Consider the following 26,599-nt stretch of genomic DNA (forward strand, 5'->3'; position numbering starts at 1 on the left):
ACAAATATTTATGAAAGAATGTAAAACTAAATTATTTTTACACTAATGTAATGAATCCTTACTCCAATAATATTCAAAATTTGTTTATAAATAATGTTAAGACATGAAATAATTCTTTTTTTTTTCAAAAAATCTTAAATAATGTTATTTATTTTTAAGCAAAATTAATATATAAGGTAAATTTCCTCATTTCTCTTTTGTATATATCTTTTTTGAGGTAATACATTTCTAAACCATACGAGGTTGATGATTTTTGAATGAAAAACAAAAGGCCAAAATAAATCTCAAATTAAAAATAGCAACTACTATAAAAGAGTACCTAGTAAATAACAATTTGTCCAGCCAAAAAAAAGGTTTAGGGGCCTAATTGAAACGTCATAGGAAATTCGAGGATTCAATAACAAAAAAACCAATCTGAAAAAGGAAATGAAAAGAAAAAAAATGAAAAGAAAAAAACAAAACCCGCCACATAAATTTAAGGACAAAACAGTTCAAACACGCTAAAAAGACATGGCAATCGTACGGACATCTAATAAGTGACAGTCGGTGATTGTATCACTGCTCCCAACATTAAACAGAGAAACTGACTTCGCTCACAAATCGCAGATTCTCTCTCTTTGAGTCTTTACAGCAGACACCAAAAGAAACATCCTCTGAAAGGGAAAGAACAACAAAGGAAAAAAAGAATGGTCATCATCATCTTCTTCTTATTCTTCTTTTCGTTCTAAATTCTAATCCAAAAACCCAATATTTGCAGCAAAAGAGGGATAAAAACAAGGGAGAAACTGAAGAGAAAAGATGGGTGGGGTTACTTCATCTATGGCTGCAAAGTTTGCGTTTTTTCCACCCAACCCACCTTCATACAAGCTAGTTAAGGATGGAACTACTGGGATTTTGCTTTTACACCCATTTCCTCACCGTGAAAACGTCGACGTTTTGCGTCTTCCAACACGCCGTGGCACCGAAATCGCTGCTGTGTACGTGAGGTACCCCACGGCCACCTCAACTCTGCTCTATTCGCATGGGAACGCCGCTGATGTTGGCCAACTGTATGAGCTTTTCATCGAACTCAGCATTCACTTAAGGGTCAATCTCATGGGGTATGTTTCACAGTATTTACTTCGTCTTTCTTTTTTCTTTTGGCTTTTTTATATACCCTTTTGTGCAAATTTGGTGTTGTTGATGATAATTGTACATATGTTTATGTCTGTGAATTTGGTGTGGAAAATGAGCTTTTTCTTTTTCTTTTTATATGATTGACTTTTCCCAAGAGGGAGTTTTTGGGGCGGATTTTGGTTTTCTTGACGTGTAAGGAATGGATATTGTAAGGCTAAGGTGTTGATATTATTGGGGGGTTTTGTTAAAGTTTTGAATTTTTGTTAACTTTGTTTAGTGCTCTGATGGAGGGTGACAGTTGCGCTATTTACTCGTTTATTGAGCTTGAGGTACGCCAGTTGTTTAGGTTGGTCATAGATCAATTGAATGCAGGGTTTGAAGTCTTATGGTGCTTGGTTTCTTAACACAGATCTGTTTTCTCAAGTATCTTTAGGTTATTCTTTTATTATATTTGATTCTTGTTATGTTTAAGAGACTGCGAAATAGGGACGCAGGATGGTGTTATTTAAGGAATTTTTGGCATTATGTGGCTACCTCGCTTTATCAATTAAATCAATGGTATAATGGCATCTAAGGGGAAATTGGAATTGTTTAGTACGATACCGTCAACTCGGGTTAATATTTTTGGCCTTTCATGGTTGTTTGTGCAGTCAGTTTGGGATATAGGGTTTAATGGAAGATGGTGGCTTTCTTAAATAGATATGGAGAATTTGGTTGTTGTAATTGTCATGTGTGAGCAAGCAAATGTTTTCTCAGAGAGATGAAACAAATGTTTTCTATGAAAGTGCAAATTTAGGCATTATCTTCGTTGCGTTTGTCTGTTCCATGGTCTTGTTATGTTAACAATTGACTTGTAAAGTTGATTAATATGGATCTTTCTTTTTTGTGTTAAATTGGTGGTTGTGTTTCTGCCTCCACAAAATGCCCAATTGTAGTTGATATCTGCTATTGCCATCACATATCATTAAGGTGTGAAACCAATGCTTTTTACTCATTAATATGACATCTCAAAATCTTGAACGTAATTTGTATAAAATCTTTGCAGGTATGACTATTCTGGCTATGGACAATCATCAGGAAAGGTAATTGTAGCATGAATCCTCTACTATTAGGACTGAATTAATTGTGTCTGATAGCTCTATCTGAAGTTGATATATACGCCTTTTTTCAGCCCAGTGAGCAGAATACATATGCTGATATTGAAGCTGCATACAAGTGTCTTGAAGAGAACTATGGTGCCAAGCAAGAAAATATCATCCTATATGGTCAGTCTGTGGGAAGTGGTCCTACTGTGGATCTTGCTGCTCGTTTACCTCGACTAGGAGCCGTTGTTCTGCATAGTCCTATACTATCAGGGCTAAGAGTCATGTATCCTGTGAAGCGCACTTACTGGTTTGACATCTACAAGGTTAGACATTCTACTCTCTCATCTATTCATATCTATCAAATCTTGTTTTTGAAGTATGCGTATGTTTGTCTTCACCATGTGTCTCAACTTGATTTGCTTGGATTTGCAGAATATTGACAAAATCTCACTGGTTAAGTGTCCTGTGCTGATAATTCATGTAAGTCTCTGAAATTCAATATTTTGCATTTGTTAATTGCATGAAATGGTCATGGGAATATTTTTTATTTTTAATTAATTATGACATGCTACTTATAGTTTTTTATCAGCAAAGACATTAGTGCAAAAAATCTGCAATTGTAGGAAAATAACACTAGGATAGTGAAGTTAAGATGAAACTTTTGAGAAATATGTTTAATTTTTATGCCATGTATAGTTCAAAAAAATGTTTAATGAAATTTGAAAAGTTGAAGGAAGTACCCAAAGAGGAGTGATGAAGGTTTATATGTCTGAACATGACCTAGATGGAATAAATGGTGACATAAGGTTTCTAATTCACCTTAAGCATATAGGTAAGGATGTATTGAAATGAGTTCAATTGAAGTTCACCACAACTGTTAACTGAAGCAATGGAAGAGGCCATGATCAATGATGTGGTGTGGTTTATGGCTGTAGTAGAGCTAAATTTCAAATGGATCATGTTTGTGCTGAATTAAGCTGCTGATTGGACATGTGTAATGCAAAAGTTTGTGACATAAGTCTTCTTTAAAGCTTATCTCCTACTTCTTCAACTATTTGACATATTCTTGAGAAACAAGCACAAAATTTCACTAAAGACGAGAAACTTGACAAACCTTTTTCTCACATTTTCTATCAAAGTTAGTACTAAAGTTTTATAAAGGAACTTATTTTTAAGAAAAAAAAAACGGCTTTTTGATTTTGGAGAAAAATAGAAGTGGAATGGGGGTTTAAATATTGTTCTCCTATTTTCTCAAGTTGACTTAGCATGTTACTTTTTAAGACATGTTGGTTTTCGTGAGTTTGACCGGCAATGATCAATCTGTATACATGCTGATTCAGATTTCTAGTGTCTTTGCTGTCATGTTTTTGTTCTTACGTGTTTATGTATCAAATAGAAAATAACAGAAAGTAAAAATTATACTGATTAAAATGTTATGACCTTTATTGGTTCAGTTTATTTATCTCCATTTTGAACTTGCGAAGAATATCTGTAATGTTATTAACTTATGTTATTTTATGGGTATTGAAATTCAGGGAACTAATGATGATGTTGTTGACTGCTCTCATGGGAAGCAACTTTGGGAACTGTGCCAAGAAAAATATGAACCATTATGGGTCAAAGGAGGAAACCACTGTGATTTGGAACTCTACCCTGAGTATATTAGGCATCTCAAGAAATTTATATCAACTGTTGAGAAATCACCTTTTTGGAGAAATGGACCTTGGAAAAGTACAGATGGTATCGAACAGACTAGGCAAAGTACTGACTATTTTGAGGCTCCAAGAAGGAGTATAGACCGCCGCAGGGACAAACCAAGGAAAAGTACTGATAGCAGGGAAAAGCCGAGGAGAAGCATTGATAGCAGGGACAAACCAAGGAAAAGCACTGATAGGCCAGAAAAACTGAAATTTCATGAGTATCATAAATTTAATAACATTGACAAGCTCGAAAAGATTAGAATATCCTTAGACCAGATGGAAAGGATGGAGAGGTCACGCAGAAGTGTGGAATACCTTGATAAATCTAGGAGAAGCATTGATCATCAGCCAGAAAAAGCCAGGAAGAGTGTTGATTGGTTAGATAGAATCCGAGCAGCGTAGAAGTTTGTCAAATTCGTTCACTGAGTTTGTTCAAGTGGGAGTGAATAGAGAAAGTAGAAACATGGGGAAATGAGTGAATTGTTTTGGACAAATAACATATTGTTTTAGAATTTATATTTTGGTCTTCAAAGTTGCAGGATAACTGTGTCATGGATTGTAGGGTTTGGTATATTTTTTAGATTTATTCTCTTTGAGTTTTCAATGAAAGAAACTAACCTCTCTCCTTTTTTTTTTTTTTCTTGTGGAAAATTGAAAATGTGTTACAATTTGTAAGTAATAGCTATTATTTCATTACAATGTTCAGATATTGTGCTGTGTTTTTAGCTTGGTTTATGGTTTTATGGCGCTGCCAAAACAGAAGAGATGTGATTTTCTCAGTATGCATTGGAACACTTGGTAACTTGTTTCTTAAGAAATCAAATAAGTTGCAGGATACATTTCCCAGGAGAATGCATACTATTACATATGATTGCTCAGATATGGTAGATAATAAAAATGAGATCAAATATTAAATTCCTATACTCTGTTTATCTCTCTAGTTACCAGATGAAAAATCCTTAAAATGGATGAATTATTCTCGGGGTCATTAGGATATACAAGCATAGGAAAGATCCACATTTCTTAGTACCCATGAAATTACTATAGCATTGTTCTATTCTATTATGATTCAAAACAAATATTGTTGAATTGAATTTGATGTTTAATCTAATTGATTCATTAAATTTTATGTTTATTTTAATTAATTCATGTAATAATTTTTACGAGTTGATATTAAAATTTAAATTTTAACACTTATAATATATATATATATATTATTTTAGGCTATTGTTTCTTTTATAAAAAAAATGTTGAATTATATGTTTATTTATTTCTTAAAAATATTTATATACTCATGTTTAAAGATATTTATGAGATGGAAAACTCCTTTAATTTTTTTTAAATATTACATAATATCGGTTGGATTTATATTAGTATTAGATGAAGATGAAGTAATTGTCCATGAATTAATTATTAATATTGCTTTCATAATTAAATTGAGAAAGGAAATCAAAATTTTCTTTGCCACTTATCAAAACCTTAATTAAATAATAAGAACAAATCTAAATCATAAAAATAAATTCATGATGCTACATGTACTTCGCATCATTCTTTGAATTTTTGAATTTTCCAGAAAAAAAAAAGGGGGGATTTAAACCATTATGTACATATTTATTGGTTAATGTTAACATGATTAAAGCGACAAGAAGTAAAATATAAATATATACTATTATAAACTCTAATAACAGAAAAAACTAAACAATCTCACAATCTCACCCGAAAATCTCATTCAAGATCTCTCTGGCTCACCCTTTTTTCCCTAATTTCAATCACAATCTTTTGCTCAACCCAAAACCCTAATATCAATTTGATTCTTGCACCAATCAAATTCAGTTCCTTCCGATCTTATTATTATGTAAGTGAAATCAAATCCCCTTTCCTTTTATTTTCTTTTTCGTGAAAGAAAAAAAAAATTCTTTGTCTCGCAAATCGGGCTCTGTTTACTTTTTAATTTTAATGAAATTTCGGTTTGATATAAATACTGTAGGAAATAAATTATGCTCAATGTTTTCAGGTCACAAGAGGAGATAGCGAGGGAAGCTATAAAGCACGCATTGAAGGCGTTGAAGAAACGGCATTTAGTCGAAGAAGGAGCTCATTCTCCCGCCTATATTGCTCTTTCTCGGCCAATCATTTCCCAGGTGTTTTTTTTTTCTTTTTTTGGTTTTATTCTGATCATTCACGATGTTTTAAATTGTTTTCTTTTTTTTTTAATTTCAATGTTTATAGAGGAGTTTACTACGTTGCAACATTATAAAAACAAGTGGATTTGAAATAAGGTGTTGGATAAATCTTTGGGTTTACATTAGAATAGAAAGCCACTATGCAATGTTGGGTAATTGGTGAATTTTGTTATAGGGTTCGGAATGGAAAGAGAAAGCCGAAAATTTGGAAGTGGAACTTCAGCAATGTTACAAAGCGCAATCGAGATTATCTGAGCAATTAGTGGTGGAAGTAGCCGAGTCTAGAGCTTTAAAAGCTTCTCTCCAAGAGAAAGAAACAGCAATTGCTGAATTGGAGAAGGAGTTGAACCAAACCAGGTTTGGTTGTGTTCTTTTTATGGTTTGGCCAGCAAGACAGATAATTTTTAGTTTTTCATATTCGAAGTTGCTGTGAATTAATTATTGGTGGACTGTTTATTGTGGCAGGAATGAATGCTCTCAATTAAAGACAGATTTAGAAGAAAAGGTTAAAACGCTGGAATTGGTGATGAGCGAGCACCAGGAACTCAAAGCTCAACTAGAACAACTGACTATTAAAGCTAAAAATGCGGAAGCTGAAAATAAGATGTTAGTCGATCGTTGGATGCTTCAAAAGATGCAGGATGCTGAAAAACTTAATGAGGTATGGTATATTGTTGTTTCAGCTACTTGAAAACACAGAACAAGGTATACTTGTATCAGGTGTCATTGAGAATGATTAATTGCTAGGTTCTTATGAGCTTGACCAGTAAAATGTGTTGGGTTTGTGATTCATTGAGATCTAGTTCGTGCATACAAGGTTGCTTAGTTGGAACACTATAAAACTGTTGCTGTTGGCATTCTATGAGATTTTCTTATTCAGAATTTGAAAGAAGCTAAGATTCTTAGGATAATCAACAATTCAGAGTTGCATGCCTCTTGCACAACAAGTAGTAGAAAGGAAGAATAAGAATAAAAATTTGAAAAAGAGAGCTGGGAGGATTGTATTTCGTATATACAAGGTGCTTAAACAAACAAATTTTGGTGATTCTGACCCATCAGCAATATAATTTGAACTGCACTTACTTTTGGTTTCGGGGAAGGGAGCATGGTCTTTGGTTGTGTCTTGTTGAGCTGCTGAATTGGATGGTAATGTTTCTGTTATCTTCGACTTCTTCTAGGTTCATTTTTTTTATATTCTTTTAATTTGTCACAATTGAGAGAAGATTAAATGAGCAATAGTGTCATTTAGAATGATATACCACTCGACTGCTAGTTTGAAATCAAAATGCCAATTATATGTGGGAATGAGTTTGAAAGATTCTATAATGTACCTTTCAATATGCCTGTTTTAGATTACAAATATTAGTGGTTAACTTTTGTTTAGTTTAGGCAAATGCACTTTATGAAGATATGATTGACCGGCTCAAGGCCAGTGGTTTAGAAAAACTTGCCCGAGAGCAAGTAGATGGTATTGTCCGTAGAAGTGAAGAAGGTGCTGAGTTTTTTGCGGAATCAATCGTTACCTCTGTTTGCAAGCACAGGATCAATGCCCACGAAGGTGGTTGTGCTTCTATACTGTTTGAGTACAATTCTGGCAAATTGATCAGTGGAGGACAGGATCGATCAATCAAAATGTGGGATACCAGCACTGGATCATTAAGTCATAGTCTTTTTGGCTGTCTTGGTTCTGTCCTTGATCTTGCAATTACCCATGACAATAGATTCATAATAGCAGCAAGTAGTTCAAACAACTTGTTTGTATGGGATGTCAACTCAGGACGAGTCTGTCATACTCTTACTGGTCACACGGATAAAGTGTGTGCTGTAGATGTGAGCAAGGTTTCAAGTCGTCACGTTGTGAGTGCAGCTTATGATCGTACCATAAAAGTGTGGGATTTGCAGAAAGGCTACTGCACAAACACAATAATATTTCACAGCAACTGCAATGCTCTTTGCTTCAACACAGATGGACTGACCATATGCTCAGGTCATGTCGATGGGAATCTTCGGTTGTGGGATATTCAGACAGGAAAGTTGCTTAGTGAAGTCGCTGCACATTCACTTGCTATTACATCTCTCTGTCTGTCCCGCAATGGAAATGTAATATTGACTAGTGGCAGGGATAATTTGCATAATTTATTTGATATTCGATCCTTGGAAGTTTGTGGTACATTCAGAGCAACTGGAAACAGAGTGGCATCAAACTGGAGTCGCTCCTGTATGAGTCCAGACGGCAATTATATTGCTGCTGGCTCTGCTGATGGATCCATACACGTTTGGTCAATCTCCAAAGCTGACATAGTAAGCACTTTGAAGGAGCACACTGCTCCTGTCCTTTGTTGTGCCTGGAGTGGACTTGGAAAACCATTAGCCTCGGCCGATAAGAATGGGGTTGTCTGTACCTGGACATGACATGATCCGCAGTTTGTGCATGGAATGGAGTTGGAAAACCATCATGGATAGTTGTACATATGTCAATAACCATTTTTTTCGGAATGTCAACTATAATAATGATTAGCAACGAATGTCAAAACAGTTTAACTTTTGTTTTGTTATTTAAAAATTCCACTATACGTTCTGATTGTAAGTCAATTGGTGACATTTAGCATCAAATTTCAAGCATCAGTAATTCAGGTTATAGCTTTTCTTATTTCATTTGACAAATTTGAAGACCAAAGTAACCAGAAACTAACAAAAAATTAGGACGAGGGCCAGATTTTGGATGATGGGTTTTCTTTAATGTAGGTCAAAAGCATGTCTCTTTTCTCTTCTTTATTTTTCTTCTACTGTTAAAATTGTTTATTTTGGAGTAATATCTCTGCTATGATTTCATTTTATTCTTATTTTAGGAAAAGTTGAACCCTAAAATCAGAGAAGCTGGTGTAAGGAAAAAGATAAGGTGAAAATTAATAGTGTTGTGTAAAATTAATGAAATAAGGTAAGTGTTTGAATTTAGATATAATTATTTTTAAATGATTATATTTAATAGATTTAAATTTTAAATTTTAATAATTATATATTTTTTAATTTTTATACTGTGATCTTTTATAAAAACAAGGTAATTAACTATATCTAATTCTATAATAGTTACATACCAAAATCTGCATTTCAAAATCAATTATACAACTAGAAAAATTATTATTTTTATTTAAAAAATAATCAAACTCAACTCTATTTGTTATTTTAATAGATTGAGCTCTCTCAATTTGATAATTAACAAATTGAACTTAAATTTTAATTACCAAAAGGAGTTTGAATAATTTATTAATAAATACAGTTTTCACTTTTAATAAGATAAATTATTCTAATCAATCACGATAAGGTAATTAATTAAAATTTATAAATCAATGATTCTAACACTTCAAATTAATATCTCCTAAAATCAAATGATAAGACTCAAGGCTAATATTATCTTATACCTTTTGATTTAGTGATTAAAAAAATTTTATAAAGACATAAAATTTTTGATTTCCAATCAAAATCTCTTTTTTTTTTTTTTTTTTATAAAAATTATGTCCTCTTTGAATGAAAAAAAAAAAATTTAATATCTGCATTTATGATCAATACAAATGAGCACAAATTTTTGATGCAGACCTTTGGGAAGATATTTATGGCCTGTGGGCTATTCCTTTCTTGATTGTTTATGGAGATATTATTCAATTTTCATGTGGACATTGGATGGAGTTGAATAATGGGTGATCGTTTTTTTTTATTTTTTTATTTTTTTTTTGTGTTTGATGATATATGTTACATCTCTTTCTTCATCACTTTATTTATCATATATATGAGTCTATAATTTGCATGCATGATTGAGATGAATATATCTTTTCCTTTTTCATTTTATTTGTGCACATGTTGCATCCTGTCAAATAGGATATTAAAAAAAAAAATTGCAGTACAAATCATAAAATTCCTGTTATGTACGAAATTAAGAGAAAAATTGGAATTCATTAGATTTAATATATAGATAATTTTACCTTATATTTTCATAAAATATATAATTAATTTTTAATTTCATATGAGATACATTTTCAATTTATAGATTTTATGTATTCTCTTCTCCCTATAATTAAATTATGAATTTTGTTATTTTTAAATAAAAATAAATACTATTTATATTATTAACGTAGAATTTGACTGCAAAACCGGTTAGATTCATCCTCTGAAAAGTCAAACAAAGTGTCATAAAAACGTAGGACTAGTTCTACATTGCCAACGCTGTGCTTCTAGCAGAGAAAAAAAAATCTGTGGAACTGAAGAATGGCCTCTACAGTCGACATCACAGACAACAACCCTGCTTTGGACGCTGATCCGGATCTCCCGGATAACCCGGCTCACGAGTTTGTCCAGTTCGGAGCGGGGTGTTTCTGGGGAGCAGAACTGGCGTTTCAGCGAGTTGAAGGTGTAGTTAAGACAGAGGTTGGCTACTCTCAGGGTCATATCCCTGATCCAAATTACAGGCTGGTATGTGCCGGTACCACCAACCATGTCGAGGTGGTCCGTATCCAGTTCGACCCTGAAGTCTGCCCCTTCACCAATCTTCTCTCTGTTTTCTGGGGCCGCCATGATCCCACCACTCTCAATCGCCAGGTATGTCAAATTTGTTTAAAATGCTCCCTAGTTCTTTCTTCTAATGGCCCCTTAAATTTTGTCAGGGTCGAGATGTTGGATCACAATATAGATCGGGGATATATTACTACAATGAGAACCAGGCTCGTCTGGCAAGGGAGTCACTCGAGGCTAAGCAATTAGAGTTGAAGGATAAGAAAATTGTGACAGAAATTCTTCCAGCCAAAAGGTTTTACAGGGCGGAGGAGTACCATCAAAAGTACCTGGAAAAGGGAGGACGTTCAGGGTCTAAACAATCTGCTGAAAAAGGTTGCACTGACCCCATCAGATGCTATGGCTGATAATGTACGTAATATCAAGTTTTAGTATTTCAGCTTTATCTGGACAGCACTTAAGCTTCTTGTCAGTTAATCGACCTGTTATTGTGTTGCCTTTTGACTTTAGTTATGTTCCGAAGATTGAAATGGAGTCTGAACTTATTGGTTTCTTTTTTATTTGTTTTTTCGCTTGCTTGAAGCAATTCTGAAATGTTTGTTTCTACCTCAGATAGGAAAGTCATTAATCGTGACTGATAAAATTGACACCAAATTGGAAACGAATATTATTCAATCATGATTCTTTTGCATGCAACTTTTGGGCAGAGAGAAATAACATAACAGCTAAGACTGAGAACAAAGCCGGAATCAATGGCTGGAATTGTTTAGAGTTCATCCTTAGGATAGAATGAAGGTCCTTTAGGATTAGAGGAAGAGTTCTTGATTGGATATGAAGCCTCCATTGCTATGCCACACAGTCCTTCCTCGTCTTCGATGCCACGTTCCATCCTTATGTAACCTTTCTCTCCCCATTCGGGTCCCCAGGAGTTCTTCACTATCCAGTACTTGGTTCCATCAATAGTTGTTCCATAGCCAACAACGGCAACTCCATGGTTCAGCTCAGTACCACATTGTCCGGTGAATACCCCCTGCAGTCAAAGTTATTAAAAATAATGAGAGATGATCTTTCTGAATTAGTTTCCAGTTCAGAAATGTTCTGAATTAGTTTTGCTGATAAATCTTTTAAACGTCCAAATAGTATGATTAAATCGGTCTAATACTGGGGGGAATCTTCTGGTAATAAATTATGCTGAAGGTTTAAGCTGTCTGGGTATGAACAGGTTTTGATCTTAGTATCTCCAACTTAGATGTTGTGCTCTATAATTATTTGCCAACAGAGAAAAGAAAGTGACATTTAGATTGAAATTTCCAGTTCAAGAAAGTCTTGTAGATGCAGTAGGCAGTAGCTTGTAACTTCCATGCAAGCTGCTTTTATCAAATAATTTTAGGTTCTGGTAGACAAATTTAGTTTACCTCTGAGTAGAACTGGAAATCCATACCCCCAGCGTCTATGGCCACTGATACTGGCTGGTGTGCAACAGCTTTAAGCAGAGCATCCTCATTATTAGCAGGCACATTCTCGTGCCCGTCAATGGAGACTGCTGGAGAATTCTCCTGCATAACCACCGGATGGATTCTCATGAATTCAATTAAGCTAAGCTTTTATTGAACATAAACCTGATGTAATTCAAAAATCAAAGCTATTGTATCAAATTGTGCACCTTGGAAACATCACAACTTCCATCTTCTGCTTCATAAGGATAATTGGTCTCTGTAGTGAGTCCACCATTCTTCTTGATGAAATCAAATGCAACGTCCATCAACCCTCCATTGCAACCTTGGTTTTCTTCAGTGTCACAGTCTACCAATTCTTGTTCAGATAGCGATACTAATTTATTTGTCATAATTTGATTAATACCCTCAACTGCTACAACAGTTGAAAATGCCCAGCAGCTACCTATTCAAAGTTAAATGCCAGTCAATATTCAGAATTAGACCACACATAACTAAAACACACGACTAGCAATAGGAGCTGAGGTTAACGTCGTACACCTTGATTGATGTTGGATGAATGGATGGCAATTAAAGGAATAATAGCATTGAGAAAAAGAAAGACGATCGATGACAGAAAATGTGTCCTTACCACATTGGCCTTGGTCCTTAACGGCGGTAACAGCGCCTTTTTTCCTCCAATCAACGGAGGGTGGGACACTGTTGATTTTCTCATACGTGAAGCTCCCAGTCCCACGGGGTTTCCCTTGGAACATCTTATGATGCTTAATCTTTGAGCCAGCATAAGCATTTCGGAATTCATGGTTAGTCATGTCTGCAAACTTGTTCAGCTTCAATTTATAAGGTCTTTCCTTGTTGTTAGTGTTGTGCACATGCATAACATTTTGCTTGAACACATTGAACCGCTTGTGCTTCTCATCAAGACTCCTAGAAACCGTATGATAGCTTCTCCACCTCTCATACAAATCCCACAGACTCTCCTCGGACGCTAAATCCTTCTCATGGAAATCGAAACCCTCAGCTATTCCGAGAACCAGAGCCAGTGAGAGCACAACCAGAAACAAAACATTAACCACCCTCATTTTCAGTACTTGATATTAGAATTCAACACAAAACAAATTATGGGAATTCAGAGACCTTGACAATTGGTTTATATAGAGGAATGGAAGAAGAATAATTGAGTAGAAGATAGAGATGAAACTAGAACAAAACAAAAGGATAATAAATGAAGAAGTTACAGGTTCCTTATGAGCATCAACAATCTGTGTATAATTGAGGAAAACAGATATGGAGATGAGGTTTTGAGAATAATGGAGAACAAGAACGTTAAGTTTATGCATGAACAGTTCTACCAAAACAAGCAAAAATGAGTCAAAAGCAAAAGGAAAAAAGGGTATCCAATGAAGCAGTTAACATAGAAAAACTTGTGGGCAACTGTGCATTAAGATTCTAAGATGGTGAAGTTTACATGCCGAACACGTTAACATAAACGCGAGAGAGAAAGATGGGGAAAAAAAAGGAGGTGACGAGAGATATGGTTACGTCTATAGTGGCTTTCAGCCACGATATCTTTGCGAGTTGGAAAATAATTAAAGCCTTTGTAACTGCTTTGTCTTTAAGCCTTTAACTGAGACCTTAGCTCAAAATTTTGCTTTGGAATAGGAATAAGCTGACAAGAAAAGAGATGGAGTTGAATCGAATTGTGTAATCAATTCTATTTCAAGCCTTCATGGCGAGTGCATTACGAGTTTCATTTTGTTGCGTGACGAAAAACTTCCGTCACACTGTAACTATATTGTACGATCAAACTTTTAAAGATTTTGTGAATAAAATATCGTATCATATATAACAATAATGAGATGAGAGTTCTTTAGCAAGGTTCTTAAATAAATTTATATCTACGTTAAACTTTAATTAATTAAGCAGATTGCGGGTTGGTGAAGAAATTGAAAGAAATACTACATTTCATCAAACTTCTTTTCTTTGTAAAAAGCTAAATTGAAAAGTTGATTGTAACATTAAACTGTTGCTTTTGTTGTTTTGATACATTCCATAATCGTTGCTTCGTCTATTGATTCCTCGTTTTAGAAGGTTGAAATCCTTAAGTTACTTATGCAACTCACAATAATGTAACTCAAACTTAATAAAATTAGTTACAAAGCTTAAATTAAATATAAAAACTTTAAAACATTTGATTTAATGGTTGATGTTCGAGAGAATTTGAATGTTATTTGAAGAACAAAAAATGATTCCATGAATGGGTTTACAGATATTGGTTTTTAGTTAATGAAATTATGTGTCAATTACAAATTGAATCAAAAGTAAAAAGGCACAAACTCCTGATGGTCCAAGCAATTTGACTAGGTGGTCAAAACAATGCTTGCAGGAGTAGTAGCGTGATGTGCTGGGCATCGATCACTTCTACCTTAGAATACATATGAAGGTAGCTGTATTCGCAACAAATATTCTCATTTTCAAAGGATAATTAATAAATTATTCACATTAATTAGTGTGTTGATTTCACTAATTATTATATTTTTTTGTTGAAGAAGTATGTAAGTAAATTTGTTCCTTAATTAAGTCTAATCAAATTCGATTGGTCATTCAAAAAGTCCGTCCCAATTTATTATATTCTTAAATTTTTAAAAAATTATAAAAATATTATTAATTTAAATGTCTTTTAAAATTAAAATTAAATCAAAAAAACTTTATTATTAAAATAAAATTTGAAACCGGGACGAGTCCAACTCCTAAACTCATTTCAAAGACCTACTAGTTTTCTTGGTCACATATATTCATCCAAACGACACCTCAATACCAGCAAACGACATGCAGCCAAACTAAAAACTCATTGATTTTCAATGTTTGTAAGCTGTTAGTTGCAACGTTTGTCAGCCTCTTTAGGCCAACCCATATCCCTATTTGCCTGGAAATAACCCAACTGAAGATATCTATACATGTTTTTATTTAATTAACATTAGTTTAAGAAAATTTGATAATTCGTGTATTTGTATCGTAATTATTTTATGTTTAATACATATAAAATATGAAAATTATTATATTAAATTTATATTGATATGTTAAATATAAAATATAATTTTTTATTTTTATTAAATCTATATATAGTTTTTACTTAATTTTAAATTTTTTTTTTTTTTCATATCATTTTTATATCATATTTAAAATTACTAATCGACGGAAACCTTTAAAAAATCGTTGCCTTAAGGCATACGTTATTTCACATGAATGTTAATAACTATTTCAAATGAAAATTAAAAAAATTTTATTAATGTTGAACTTTCTCCAATAATATCTTAAAACATTAAGAATTTAATTACGTTGAATTCCTTTTTAATCCCATAATTTTAATCTTACCTTAATCAAATTGCTAGACTTTCTCCTAACACCAAGTATTCAACAATTATTAACTACCCACTAAGCTAAATTTTCTTTAGCAAAATTCATGAAGCTTTCCTCTTTTGGACTAACAACAGCCCAATAGTATTTATGTTGGCCACAGTTTGGATTTAAGCTTAAGCCCATTCTCTCAATTAATCACTTAATTAATTAATTTCCCATCAATTATCAGAGCTTTTCAAAATTATAGAAAAAATAAAGAAATTAAAGATTGAAAAAAAAAATTATAATTGTTAGAATTTTAATTTTACGAAAATTTACCTCCTAAAAAGGTTACAAGCTATTATGTAACAAACTCAACGAAACATTGATTCTAATCATTTGATTAATTACTACCAAAGTCAAAAGAATCATAGGTATCGATCTTTGCAACACTTACAAAGAAATGGAGAAAGATGATTGCTTCATTCAATTACTGTGCAAGTTTGACTTTTTACCTATATATATATATACATAATCCCCGACATTATTGATTAAAGGTAAGAAACATTACAACTCATTTTTCTAGTTAAAAAAAAAAAAAAAAGGTAAGGCTGAGTGTTTCAAATTATATGAAAAAGGGTAACGTGACTGATACTACTACCCTGCCATATGGCTACCTATGATTATATGATCTTCTTTTACTTTTGTCTCCTTAATTAAGAAGCATAATCAAAACATAATGTACATTGCAATAATTTATAATTATCATTAAAATAGGCTTGCTTGTACAATCTTAAACTTATTGATGGGTTGGATTGAGTTAGATTTGATTGATTTTTGAAAGTTTTTGTTCGAAATTCAACCCAATCAATCATATTTAATCAAATTTGATTACTATTAAGAATATTAAATATTTATTGTATATTAACATTTTTTTATTTTCATAATTAAATTTAAATAAAAATATTTTTTCATTAAACAATAATTAAAGTCGAACCAAGGTTCAAGTTCTAAAACTCATATTCAAAGCTTGGCCTATAAATGAAACTAATATATATATATATATATATATATATGAGAAGGAATCAACTTATACAGTATAAAATTTAAAAAATTTACATATTTTTTTAATTATTGATTTTAATATATCAAATGAAGAAATTAAACTTTTTTTTCTATTTTTTATTTATCTCTCTTTTTTTTTTTTTGCTAAGTTAAAATTTTTTTTTAAATTTATTGAAATCAATAATTAAAAAAACATGTAAATTTTTTTTTTTAGTTTTACATTGTGTAAGTTGATATATACCTTCGCTCTCTATATGTAACCATTATTCGATCAAGTCTTTAATGTGTTAACTGCAATAAATGTTGAACATATAAAATCATATAAAACCTAAATACCTAATCCACATTGCGTAATTTTAACTAGCATTTGATTTGTTATGTAATCAACTTGCATTTGGTGGAAGCAAATTAAACTTAACTGTTACCAGTAGCTCTTAAGGTATGTTTCAAAGAAATTACAGCGCATGCCGAGTCTTCATAATACGACATTAATACTCAGTCCACTTTAGTAAAACACATTAAAAAAAAAAAAAAAGAATTACCAAGCATCATGAAGCTACCAACAATTTTATCTGATTTTGATTCAAAACAGAAGCTTTCTGGTGGCTCAATGGTACTTCTTAAGATCAACACAATATTCTTGCTGACGGGTCCGACTCCAAAATATTTTAACATAAGATTTTGATCATAGCAGTGAATGATAGGTAATGCATAGCATGCATGTGATTTATGCTTTTCCTTTACGCAATAAAGTTGATAATGTAATAAATATATATATATATATATATATTTATATATGTATACCTCATTCATAGTCAACAAAATTTTTAGATTCCACATTAATAAAATTATATATATTTCTTATCGTATATTACAAAATAGAAAATATTTTTAAAATTAATTAAAAAAATGAAACATGTTACTCTTTTAACTTTGCATGTAGAGTAAAAAAATGTTTACTATCTATGTATTTAAAACGAATCATATATTTTTTATCCTATTGTTTGAACCCATCATGAATTACATCATTCGTTCACATAATAATAGTTTTCTAACCCACATGTTCATAATGAGCAAGCATATATATATATATATATATATATAAATAATATATAATATATATATGTATAAATCACTTAAAAATTATTACCAGCTTCTATCATGTGACTCAAAATTACATATATAGATTATATTTGTTCATAAAATCAATTAATTAATGATGTAATGTGGTATAGGGGCAAGGGACAATGGATACATATAGGATAGACCAGCCGACAGTAGTCCGAAGTTGGGGTTATATATATGTGGTTGAGAATCGATTTGCTGCATGCGGAGGAGGCAGGTGTGGCTAGCTCTTATGTGGTTAAGAAATGTAACCCCTTCGTCTGGGGCCTGCATCCAATAAGTGATGTTTGTTGAACCATCATTTTGATGATTGTTGGATACGTAGGGTCATCCTTCCACCGTCCTCACAGACAATCTTCCACCCCCTGCTTTGTCTGAAATCTCATTTCATGCACATTCATCATGCACGTTGGATGTTGCATAAGAAAAAGAGATCAAGAAAGGAAAAATCAATGAAGAAAGCACATACATAACATTGACAAATACATAACACCTTTCAAATTCAATATCATTGGATGGGTATTAATTTCTGTATATATCTTAAACTATAGTACGATTGAAAATATTGCATACATATATAACTACATTAATAAATGTAATTTCATCATGAAAAAAAAATAGTCTAGCACGTGATATGATATGCATTAAATCTATAGTTTAACCTAAACGGTTTACTCAACTCCCTTAAGGTGGTAGATTCCTACAAGTTTAAAATTCAATCTCCAACGTTTGTAATTATTCTTTCTTTTATATATTCCACTAGGTTTTGACCTTTTTCGTAAATATATATATATATAACCGCATTGATTATAGTTTAATTAGTTTTTTACTAATATTTAACATCTAAGCTAATTTTAAGCCTAATTTGGCTTAAGAGTCATGCTAGAAACTTTCATTTATTATTAATACTAGGGTTATTATTACCAACACCTGTTGGTCAAAATTACAAAGAATTCTATTTTATTTAAGATCTCAATTTTGAGTTTTATGAATGAAAAAAATAAACATTGAGAGAACTTGCTCATTTTATAGAATCCAACCCGACTCAATTCTGAAATAATTAGAGCTTAAAGTGATTATTGGATATCGAGGGATTTTAGATAGAAAATACTAAAGTTATTACATTTTGGGGTGTGTTGAAAAAAAATTATTTATGCCGGAAAGAAATCCTTCATAGATGGAGGAATGTGATAGTGTTTGAAAATTGAAAATGAAACTAACAAATTTATTTTATGTTTCAAAACCAAGTTCATTATGTGTAAGTTTCATCTAATTTTATATTGATTTATTACTTTTATTTAGGAATGAAAAAGCATAATTACCTTTTATTTGTCGGTAGCATTTCCCACCAAAAAAATAAGTGTATTACCTAAAAACTTGACTATTAATTTCCACTACCTAAAATATTGACTATACATAGTCCTCAATCATTCCATAATTTGAAATTCTAAATTTAATAAGAGTTTAATCCAAGAAATAAGCAACAAATTAACAAATGAAAATGACATGGAATATAAAAAATAGATTGGATTTGATTGTGAAATCGCAAGATACCTGCATGTGCAAAGGAGAAAAACTATTGGCTAAGAGAGCATGCCACATGGCAGCAGCATTGTTCATCACGTGTTAAGTGGATGAGGGATGCTGCCCAGTTGTTTTCACTCTGACCATCCCAACCCCACCATTAAAAAGAAAAAGAAGGTTTGGACCAAAAGCCTCTTAAAAGGGCCACCTGCTAACATGGGCTCTGCCTTTCAATCTTTTCTATGATTCCTAGCAAAGACTTTCACGCTTTTATAATTTTTATAAAAAAAAAAATTATAAATATTAAAAATTTAAATTTATTATATGTAATAAATGATTATAGAAATTTATAAAATTAAATTTGAAATATTTTTTTTTCATTTTTAAGTTTTATTTTATTCTAAAAATATCTTATATTTTACCAATATTTTAAAATCAACGACTTCATCATCCTTCATATCTTAATAAAAAATTATGATTCATTCATTATTGTGAGCGTTCGTTATGCCATGTCAGCATTTTATACATTTTTATTTGGTAATGTGAAATTTCGGCGAATTTTGCGGCTTCGAAAAATATTATAAGAAGAAAATTGTATACTTAACAAAGAAAAAAAAAACAATTTAGGGCCTACAAAGAGCAGTGACGTTTGAATTAGAGAGCAAATGCATGTGCTGTGGTCACGGGGATTTTAAATTTAATTTATTGTTAATTAATTCTTAAAAAATGAAAAAGAAAGCGAAATTAAAGTTTTTGGACATTGGTCAGCCTGGTTGGCGTTGAAGTAAGTGGGGAGTGACAAGCACAGATTAGTGCTAGTAGTTAATTATTGTTGGAGAGTTGGTTAACAATTTCAAGGCCCATTTATAATGACACATGGGAAAATTAATGGTATTTTTAATTTTTTTTATTAAATTTTATCAATTTATTGATTTAGGTTTTTTTATTAAAAATTTTATTAAATTATTTTTAATAAAATATTTCCCAAACTTCCTCTTAAAAACTTTGTAGAAATTCTTCACAAAAAATAGATATTCAAAATGTAAAAAAGTTGATTATTTATAAATTGTATGATTCTATTTTTTATTTTATTTTATATACTTGAAAATCTCGTTTTTATATAATGCATCAACTACTTTTTTCATAAATTATTGGTGCAACTTTTTTTATAAAAATAAAAAAATTATAAAGATTAATATTTGAATTTTAAATTTATAGAAGTTATGTTATAACAATGTTTACATAAATTAATTTATTTAAGTTTTAAGTTAAAATTATGATCATTTTTGGTTTTCATCTAACTGATATTCCAAAATCCATCAAGTATACGTGACATTAGCTGAATTTTCATTTATAAAATCCAACTTCTTATGTAAGTTTTCATATGAACTTTTGTATGTTGATGTTTAATAAAGAAAAAGCATACAAAGACATTAGCAGTACTTTCACCCTTTTATCGACCAAATAAAGTAAATGCTAAAGGGGACCCATAAAATCCATAAAATTTATTGGCCTACTGCTAAACAGATTGATTAACCGATGAAGCAACGAAGTCTTCATCCAAGTTCGAATTAGTCCCACCTTATTTGTGTTCTTTTTTTTTTTTTTTCCCTAATGTCCTTCTCAATTCAATGACTACCAAACCCTAATATTGAATTTGAACAAACCCTCTTCAAGAAAACAAGTAGACCATGAGCCAATATGCCCTGGAAATCCCAAATGATGGTATATTTTGGCTCGGTGTGACGGGCTAGAATCTAGATGGAAATGGCCAAAAAGAAACAAAGGGTTGGAAGAGAATTTGGTAACAGGGACTGTAGGAGCAACAATTATAGCTTTTGTTTTGTTTTTGACTGTTTGGGGTAGCTTCATTCGGGGGCTTGCTTAACGGCCAAAACTACCCAACTGGAATCCCGTAAAACCTGAAATCACGAAGCATAGCGACCCTACATGTTTAGTTTAATCACGCCTTTGAGCAAGGCTTTAGTCCCCTTATAAAGACCCCTCTCTTCTTTTCGTTTCTCTCAAGCTCAACCCTCTCCCTCCATTCACTGTCTCAACAAATACAAGAGGAAAGGAAAATGGCAATCCCTTCACTTTCTCTTCTGTTCCTCTTGACATCTCTTCTAATCCCAACTCTCATTTCTTCTTCCCCAGTTGAGGATCCAGAAGTTGTAGTACAAGATGTGCACAGGTGAATGGCTGCTCCACCACTAGTTTACTAGTATCGTAGGAATGTCTAAGCTTTCACATTATGAATGGTAATATTTAAAATGTGTAACCCTTTTTTTTTTTTGGCAGGGCCATCAATGCGTCTAGGAGGAACCTTGGCTATCTCTCCTGCGGCACCGGAAACCCCATCGATGACTGCTGGCGATGTGACCCCGACTGGGAGAAGAACCGCCAGAGGCTAGCTGACTGTGCAATTGGGTTTGGCAAGAATGCCATTGGTGGAAGAGATGGTAAAATTTATGTGGTCACTGACTCTGGTGATGATGACCCTGTTAACCCCAAGCCAGGAACTCTAAGGCATGCTGTGATTCAAGATGAGCCATTGTGGATCATTTTCGCTAGTGACATGACCATTCAATTGAAGGAAGAACTCATCATGAACTCTTTTAAGACAATCGATGGCAGGGGTGCTAGTGTTCACATTGCTGGGGGTCCATGCATTACCGTTCAGTTTGTCACCAACATTATTATTCATGGACTCAACATTCATGACTGCAAGCAAGGAGGGAATGCTATGGTGAGAGACTCCCCACGGCACTATGGTTGGAGGACCATATCAGACGGTGATGGTGTTTCCATCTTTGGTGGTAGCGACATTTGGGTGGATCATAACTCATTATCAAACTGCAAGGACGGGCTGATTGATGCCATTCATGGGTCCACGGCAATCACCATTTCGAACAACTACATGACTCACCATGATAAGGTCATGCTATTGGGGCACAATGATGCCTACACTCAAGACAAGAACATGCAAGTCACCATAGCCTTTAATCACTTTGGAGAAGGGCTTGTCCAAAGAATGCCAAGGTAAATAATTAAAAGGGTAATAAAAATGGTAGTCCATATGGGGTAGCCCATCCACCTTTTCATTTTAATAAGATTTCTAGAGTGAAAAACCCACTATCCACCAAAATTATATGGTAGACATCTCACAGTGAATTGGTTACATGTGGGTCATCATCTAAAAGACTAAAACAACTTTTTTTTTTCACATTTACAGATGTAGACATGGGTATTTCCACGTGGTGAACAATGACTACACCCATTGGGAGATGTATGCCATTGGAGGAAGTGCTAACCCAACCATCAACAGCCAAGGGAACAGATTTAATGCACCCGATGACAGATTCAGCAAAGAGGTGAGAACCCATTTAATACTTAAAACCGAAGGTTCAATCCATTTAAGGTATATAGGAATAGGAGTAGTATATATTTAATAAGACTTAAATGAGTTATAATAATTGTTTCATGCAGGTGACCAAGCATGAAGATGCACCCGAGAGTGAATGGAGCAGCTGGAATTGGAGATCAGAAGGCGACCTGATGGTGAACGGTGCATATTTTACGCCATCGGGTGCTGGTGCCTCATCAAGCTATGCCAAGGCTTCTAGCTTGGGAGCTAGGCCATCTTCACTTGTTGCTACGATAACGACAAATGCCGGTACACTTAATTGCAAGAAAGGCTCCCGTTGCTGATGATGGAGACATGTGATCGAACACGACACTTTTTACAAGTGATTGAAGTGGTGTTCGAGTGCAATTATACTTAGTTAGAGAAATGATCGTAGAAAGGAAAGTTCTTCAAAAAAATGAAAATATGAGGAAGGAGAAGAAAAGTGTGGCTAGAGGATTTCCTTGGCTTTTTCTTCCCTCCATTTACCATTTTTTTCTACTTTTTTTTTTTTGTCTTTTTCTTTGTTTGTTTATTCAACTCTGATAATTACAACCTCGGCCAGTTACTCTTAGAACATCTAGGGATTCTTTTGTAGAGTCTTGATGGACTTTGAGAAAACAAGTGCAGATGTGTTGATATATACTAAATTCTAATTTATGTTTATGTTAACTCTCTCCTTTTCTTCCTCTCTCTCTCTCATGGTGGAAACTATAAAAGACAGTAAAAATAATGCCGACCCTTGAGACAAAGAAACAAAATGCAAGTGAAGACGGATGAAAAGCTTCACCTTCAAGTATTTTTGAATTAATTTGAATTGATTTCAGTAGGAAAGTTCACCAACCACCATAATCATAGTTAAATTGGCTCCAGAACTAAATCGTCATCGGTTTTCGACAAAGTAAACAATTTTTCAAACATGGAATCCCAGTAAGAGATGCCCATCCTTCCAAATAATCCACACCATTCAACTCCAAGATTGTAACATAGATCACTTTCGACCTTGGTCCTTTTTTGACCATGAAGAACATGCTTTTTCACCGACCCATATATCATAGACTAACCAAAGAAAGCAGATGGGGATATGGGACGCGTGTCTAGTTCCCATTGGAAAGGAAGGCCTGGACTAACAGAAAATTACACCAAAAGAAACAACCCACCGCCTAGTCTCCAGGGCCCGCGAAGAGACTTTACAGGGATTAGATGTAATGACAAAAAGGGCATGGCACATGCATTCCAAGGAACAGCTTTTGATGGAATGGTCTGCCCCTGCCCCTCGACTAAAATTGAAATTGGTTATAACTGGATCTTTGACAAAAGTGGCTTGCTTCCATGTTCAACACTTATCCTTTTCTTTATTAATGAGCACCAAAGATTTCCCAACTCTCGGGTAGCATCATAGCCTAGCTTGCACATGCAACATTCAAAGATTACAGTGGATCAGCCTTTCCTAGTCATACTTAGATATTGTAGGATATGATTCAGGTAAATGCTCCGGTGCTCCAGTTCTGAAGGGCTCTAGAACACCTTTGCCCCTGCCCTGCCGGATCAGAATTTTAGATTCTCAATTGGTTGGCCAGGGTCGCATCCGTATGTAGTGATCATATGCTACAAAACTGGGCCCTGCAATTAAACCCCAAAGAAATGGACCCCTTTTCCAGTTGGGTTAGAACGAGTTACTTTTCCTTCCTAAATGTCACGGAATAAATATTGAACTAAGCGGTTCTCATTCTCAAACAGGGACGTGGATTGCAATGCTGATCTCTCCTTGTTGCCTGCCCCATCAGTGGCACCATTGCCCCATTGATTTGTTATTGGTTGCAGTATAAAGTACAAAAGAGAAATTATGATCGAAGGCCTAGAAGTTCTTTTGTGCTTAATATAGACAACATGCTGCATACAGACAGGACCTTTCTAACCAAAACCAGGACCATCTTTGCTGAGAGAATTGCTTTAAACAACTGTTTAGGTTTGGGTTAACTTCTGTTTAGCTGACAAACATGGCAAGTGATTATAACAACAAAAAAAAGTGCATGATTTGTTCACATGACATTGACAAAACGTATCAAGAAAATTATAGATGATGTAAATAGCATGTTAATGATAAGTGTTTGGAGGAATGTTATATCATTGGCCAACTGGAAAAATCAGAATTGGGTTTACAGGTTTAGTGCATGAAAACCCTCCAAGTTGGATTTCTAATTAATTTGGACCATCCCATCATTCAGCAGATGGTTAGGATTGGTCTTAAGACATTACGTGATGATGCAGATGTCATGGACCCGACCATGTGAGAGACAATAAGTGCGTGGGGAGCCTAATTTGAAGACGACTATAGCCTATCAACAGATGATGATATTGAGCTTTAGGACCATCAATATTTTCCTTCAGCTAGCAGCAACAAAATGGTTGATTTTTGTGACGGATTTTCAACATTCCAATGAGTAGAGAGAGAGAGAGAGACTGCAAAATGTAATCCAGCCAGTCATATACCGTGAGCCAATATGACCAATGCGATTTGCTCGCCATCTGGAAGCCACAGGGCAGGGGGACCCTACCAAGGCAACGGTCTAAGCGAGATCACGGCGAGGATCAAGCTAATGTCTGGTCTACAGTTTTGGTAGAGAATGCCATTTTAACATGCGTAAAGCAGCCTTTCTAGAATAAGAGGAAAGCACAATTCTGCCCATGTGCTATTCACTAGGTAAAGGTATAAAATTGGTTCAACAATATCTGATAAAAAATTAAAAAAAAAAAACGTGCTCAGAGGAGTAAGCAAAGAAGAAAAATATAGGAGAGATGGGAACATTTCCACCATATCGAGAATTGTGGAATATATTTATATCTTAAAGAGGAGCTGGCAAATTCTATGACCTTGACAAATGACAATTGCTTGCTTATATTTAATTCATGGATTCCAAGTAGATAAAAGTCTAACAAATTGCCCTACCAAAAATTAAAAAAACAAAGTGAATTATCGTTTATATGGAGAACAGGCTCGTTGAAGTAATTTTTATAAATTCGTTAAATTTAACATAAATAATCTAATTAATCCGATTAAAAATATAAATTAAATAAAATCCAGAAACCCTTTTATAGCTTAATAACAAATATTTTTCAAAGAAAATAAACGAATTTGCGGGTCCAAAAGAATATGCTAGGCTAGGGAAATGGAACTGAAACTAGTTTATTTTTGGGCTGGCCTTTTGCTTTGATTATATCTGGGGTACTTGAAGAACATTAGGTGGCCTGTGTCCAACGTATAATCCTCTCGTGTGGGCTTGTGGCTTTATGTATAGGCTCTCCTTTGTGTAATTCTTGTTTGTGAAAAAATGGATGGTCTAATTAAAGTTTGCCCTTTGGACAATTAATTTAGTTCACCCAATCTCCCATTAGAGGCTGGCAAATTCCTTGAGACTCGGTTCTAAGTCCAGCACCTATAAAACTAGGGTTTGTCATCTCGTAAATTTGTTTTATCTTTTTTTTAAAAAAATTTTTAATCTTATCTTTAGCCCTTATCTCTATCTGTTTAATTTATATGACAAAAAATATTATTCATCTCAATCTTTTGGATTTTACAGCCTCCTCTTTGTCATTAAGATAAAGCTTTTTTGCCAGAAAAAAAAAAAAAAAATTCACTGCATCGAAAATAAAAATGATAACAGAGTGAATATTTTTTACTTCCGAAATATTCGTATCCAATTTTGATTAATATTTATAATATTTAAATTCAATTAAATATTTATTTAAATTTAATATCATTATTCAATTTTAATTTCGTTCAATATGCATTATTTGTTTAAATATTTTAATTTATTAAAATTTTTTATAAAATTATATATTTTTTACATACATAAATAAATAACGAATTCAAATACGAATTTTAATATCTATTACTATTTATTAAAATTAAAACAAATTTAAATATTGAATATTTATGAGATATATATCGATTCGTAATTTGTTATTGATAATAAATTTTTTATTCGAATCAATTAATTATTTATTTATAATTATTTGAATTTCAAATCATTGATAATAATGAATATTTTTTTATTTACCGTCTCTTTCATCTTTAACCGAGAATTCGGAGAAAAGG

The 26,599-nt window shown here is 33.1% G+C and overlaps 5 protein-coding genes across 7 annotated transcripts; 4 read left to right on the plus strand and 1 right to left on the minus strand.

Annotated features, from left to right (window-relative positions):
• Positions 1-602: 602 nt before the first annotated feature.
• LOC111290966 (uncharacterized) lies at positions 603-4,626 on the plus strand. 3 transcript variants are annotated; one of them, XM_022882487.2, is made up of 5 exons: positions 603-1,100; positions 2,162-2,198; positions 2,288-2,524; positions 2,634-2,681; positions 3,737-4,626. In XM_022882487.2, the coding sequence occupies exons 1-5, from the start codon at positions 799-801 to the stop codon at positions 4,301-4,303; spliced, it is 1,191 nt and encodes a 396-aa protein (XP_022738222.1). In that variant the 5' UTR covers positions 603-798; the 3' UTR covers positions 4,304-4,626. The 3 variants fall into 3 exon arrangements, with proteins under 3 accessions (XP_022738222.1, XP_089624613.1, XP_089624612.1); XM_089768487.1 differs by lacking the exon at positions 603-1,100 and adding an exon at positions 1,430-1,445; XM_089768486.1 differs by lacking the exon at positions 603-1,100 and adding an exon at positions 2,067-2,085.
• Positions 4,627-5,562: 936 nt separating this feature from the next.
• Positions 5,563-8,724, plus strand: LOC111290942 (autophagy-related protein 16-like). The gene is made up of 5 exons (XM_022882465.2): positions 5,563-5,756; positions 5,916-6,042; positions 6,260-6,441; positions 6,550-6,745; positions 7,474-8,724. Coding segments are annotated over exons 1-5 (1,530 nt in total). The 5' UTR covers positions 5,563-5,754; the 3' UTR covers positions 8,497-8,724.
• A 1,574-nt stretch (positions 8,725-10,298) lies between these two features.
• On the plus strand, positions 10,299-11,147 carry LOC111290565 (peptide methionine sulfoxide reductase-like). Its single transcript, XM_022881914.2, has 2 exons — positions 10,299-10,674; positions 10,740-11,147. The coding sequence occupies exons 1-2, from the start codon at positions 10,345-10,347 to the stop codon at positions 10,992-10,994; spliced, it is 585 nt and encodes a 194-aa protein (XP_022737649.1). The 5' UTR covers positions 10,299-10,344; the 3' UTR covers positions 10,995-11,147.
• Positions 11,148-11,230: 83 nt separating this feature from the next.
• On the minus strand, positions 11,231-13,206 carry LOC111290564 (vignain-like). Its single transcript, XM_022881913.2, has 4 exons — positions 12,673-13,206; positions 12,251-12,486; positions 12,003-12,143; positions 11,231-11,617 (listed from the first exon to the last, which is right to left on the minus strand). The coding sequence occupies exons 1-4, from the start codon at positions 13,121-13,123 to the stop codon at positions 11,354-11,356; spliced, it is 1,092 nt and encodes a 363-aa protein (XP_022737648.2). The 5' UTR covers positions 13,124-13,206; the 3' UTR covers positions 11,231-11,353.
• Positions 13,207-20,734: 7,528 nt separating this feature from the next.
• LOC111289727 (putative pectate lyase 18) lies at positions 20,735-23,166 on the plus strand. Its single transcript, XM_022880996.2, has 4 exons — positions 20,735-21,288; positions 21,396-22,136; positions 22,330-22,468; positions 22,584-23,166. The coding sequence occupies exons 1-4, from the start codon at positions 21,176-21,178 to the stop codon at positions 22,803-22,805; spliced, it is 1,215 nt and encodes a 404-aa protein (XP_022736731.2). The 5' UTR covers positions 20,735-21,175; the 3' UTR covers positions 22,806-23,166.
• Positions 23,167-26,599: the final 3,433 nt, after the last annotated feature.

Source organism: Durio zibethinus, chromosome 11, assembly GCF_047325235.1.
Source record: "Durio zibethinus cultivar Kanyao isolate XHJ-2024 chromosome 11, ASM4732523v1, whole genome shotgun sequence".
In the NCBI taxonomy this organism is placed as follows: domain Eukaryota; kingdom Viridiplantae; phylum Streptophyta; class Magnoliopsida; order Malvales; family Malvaceae; genus Durio; species Durio zibethinus.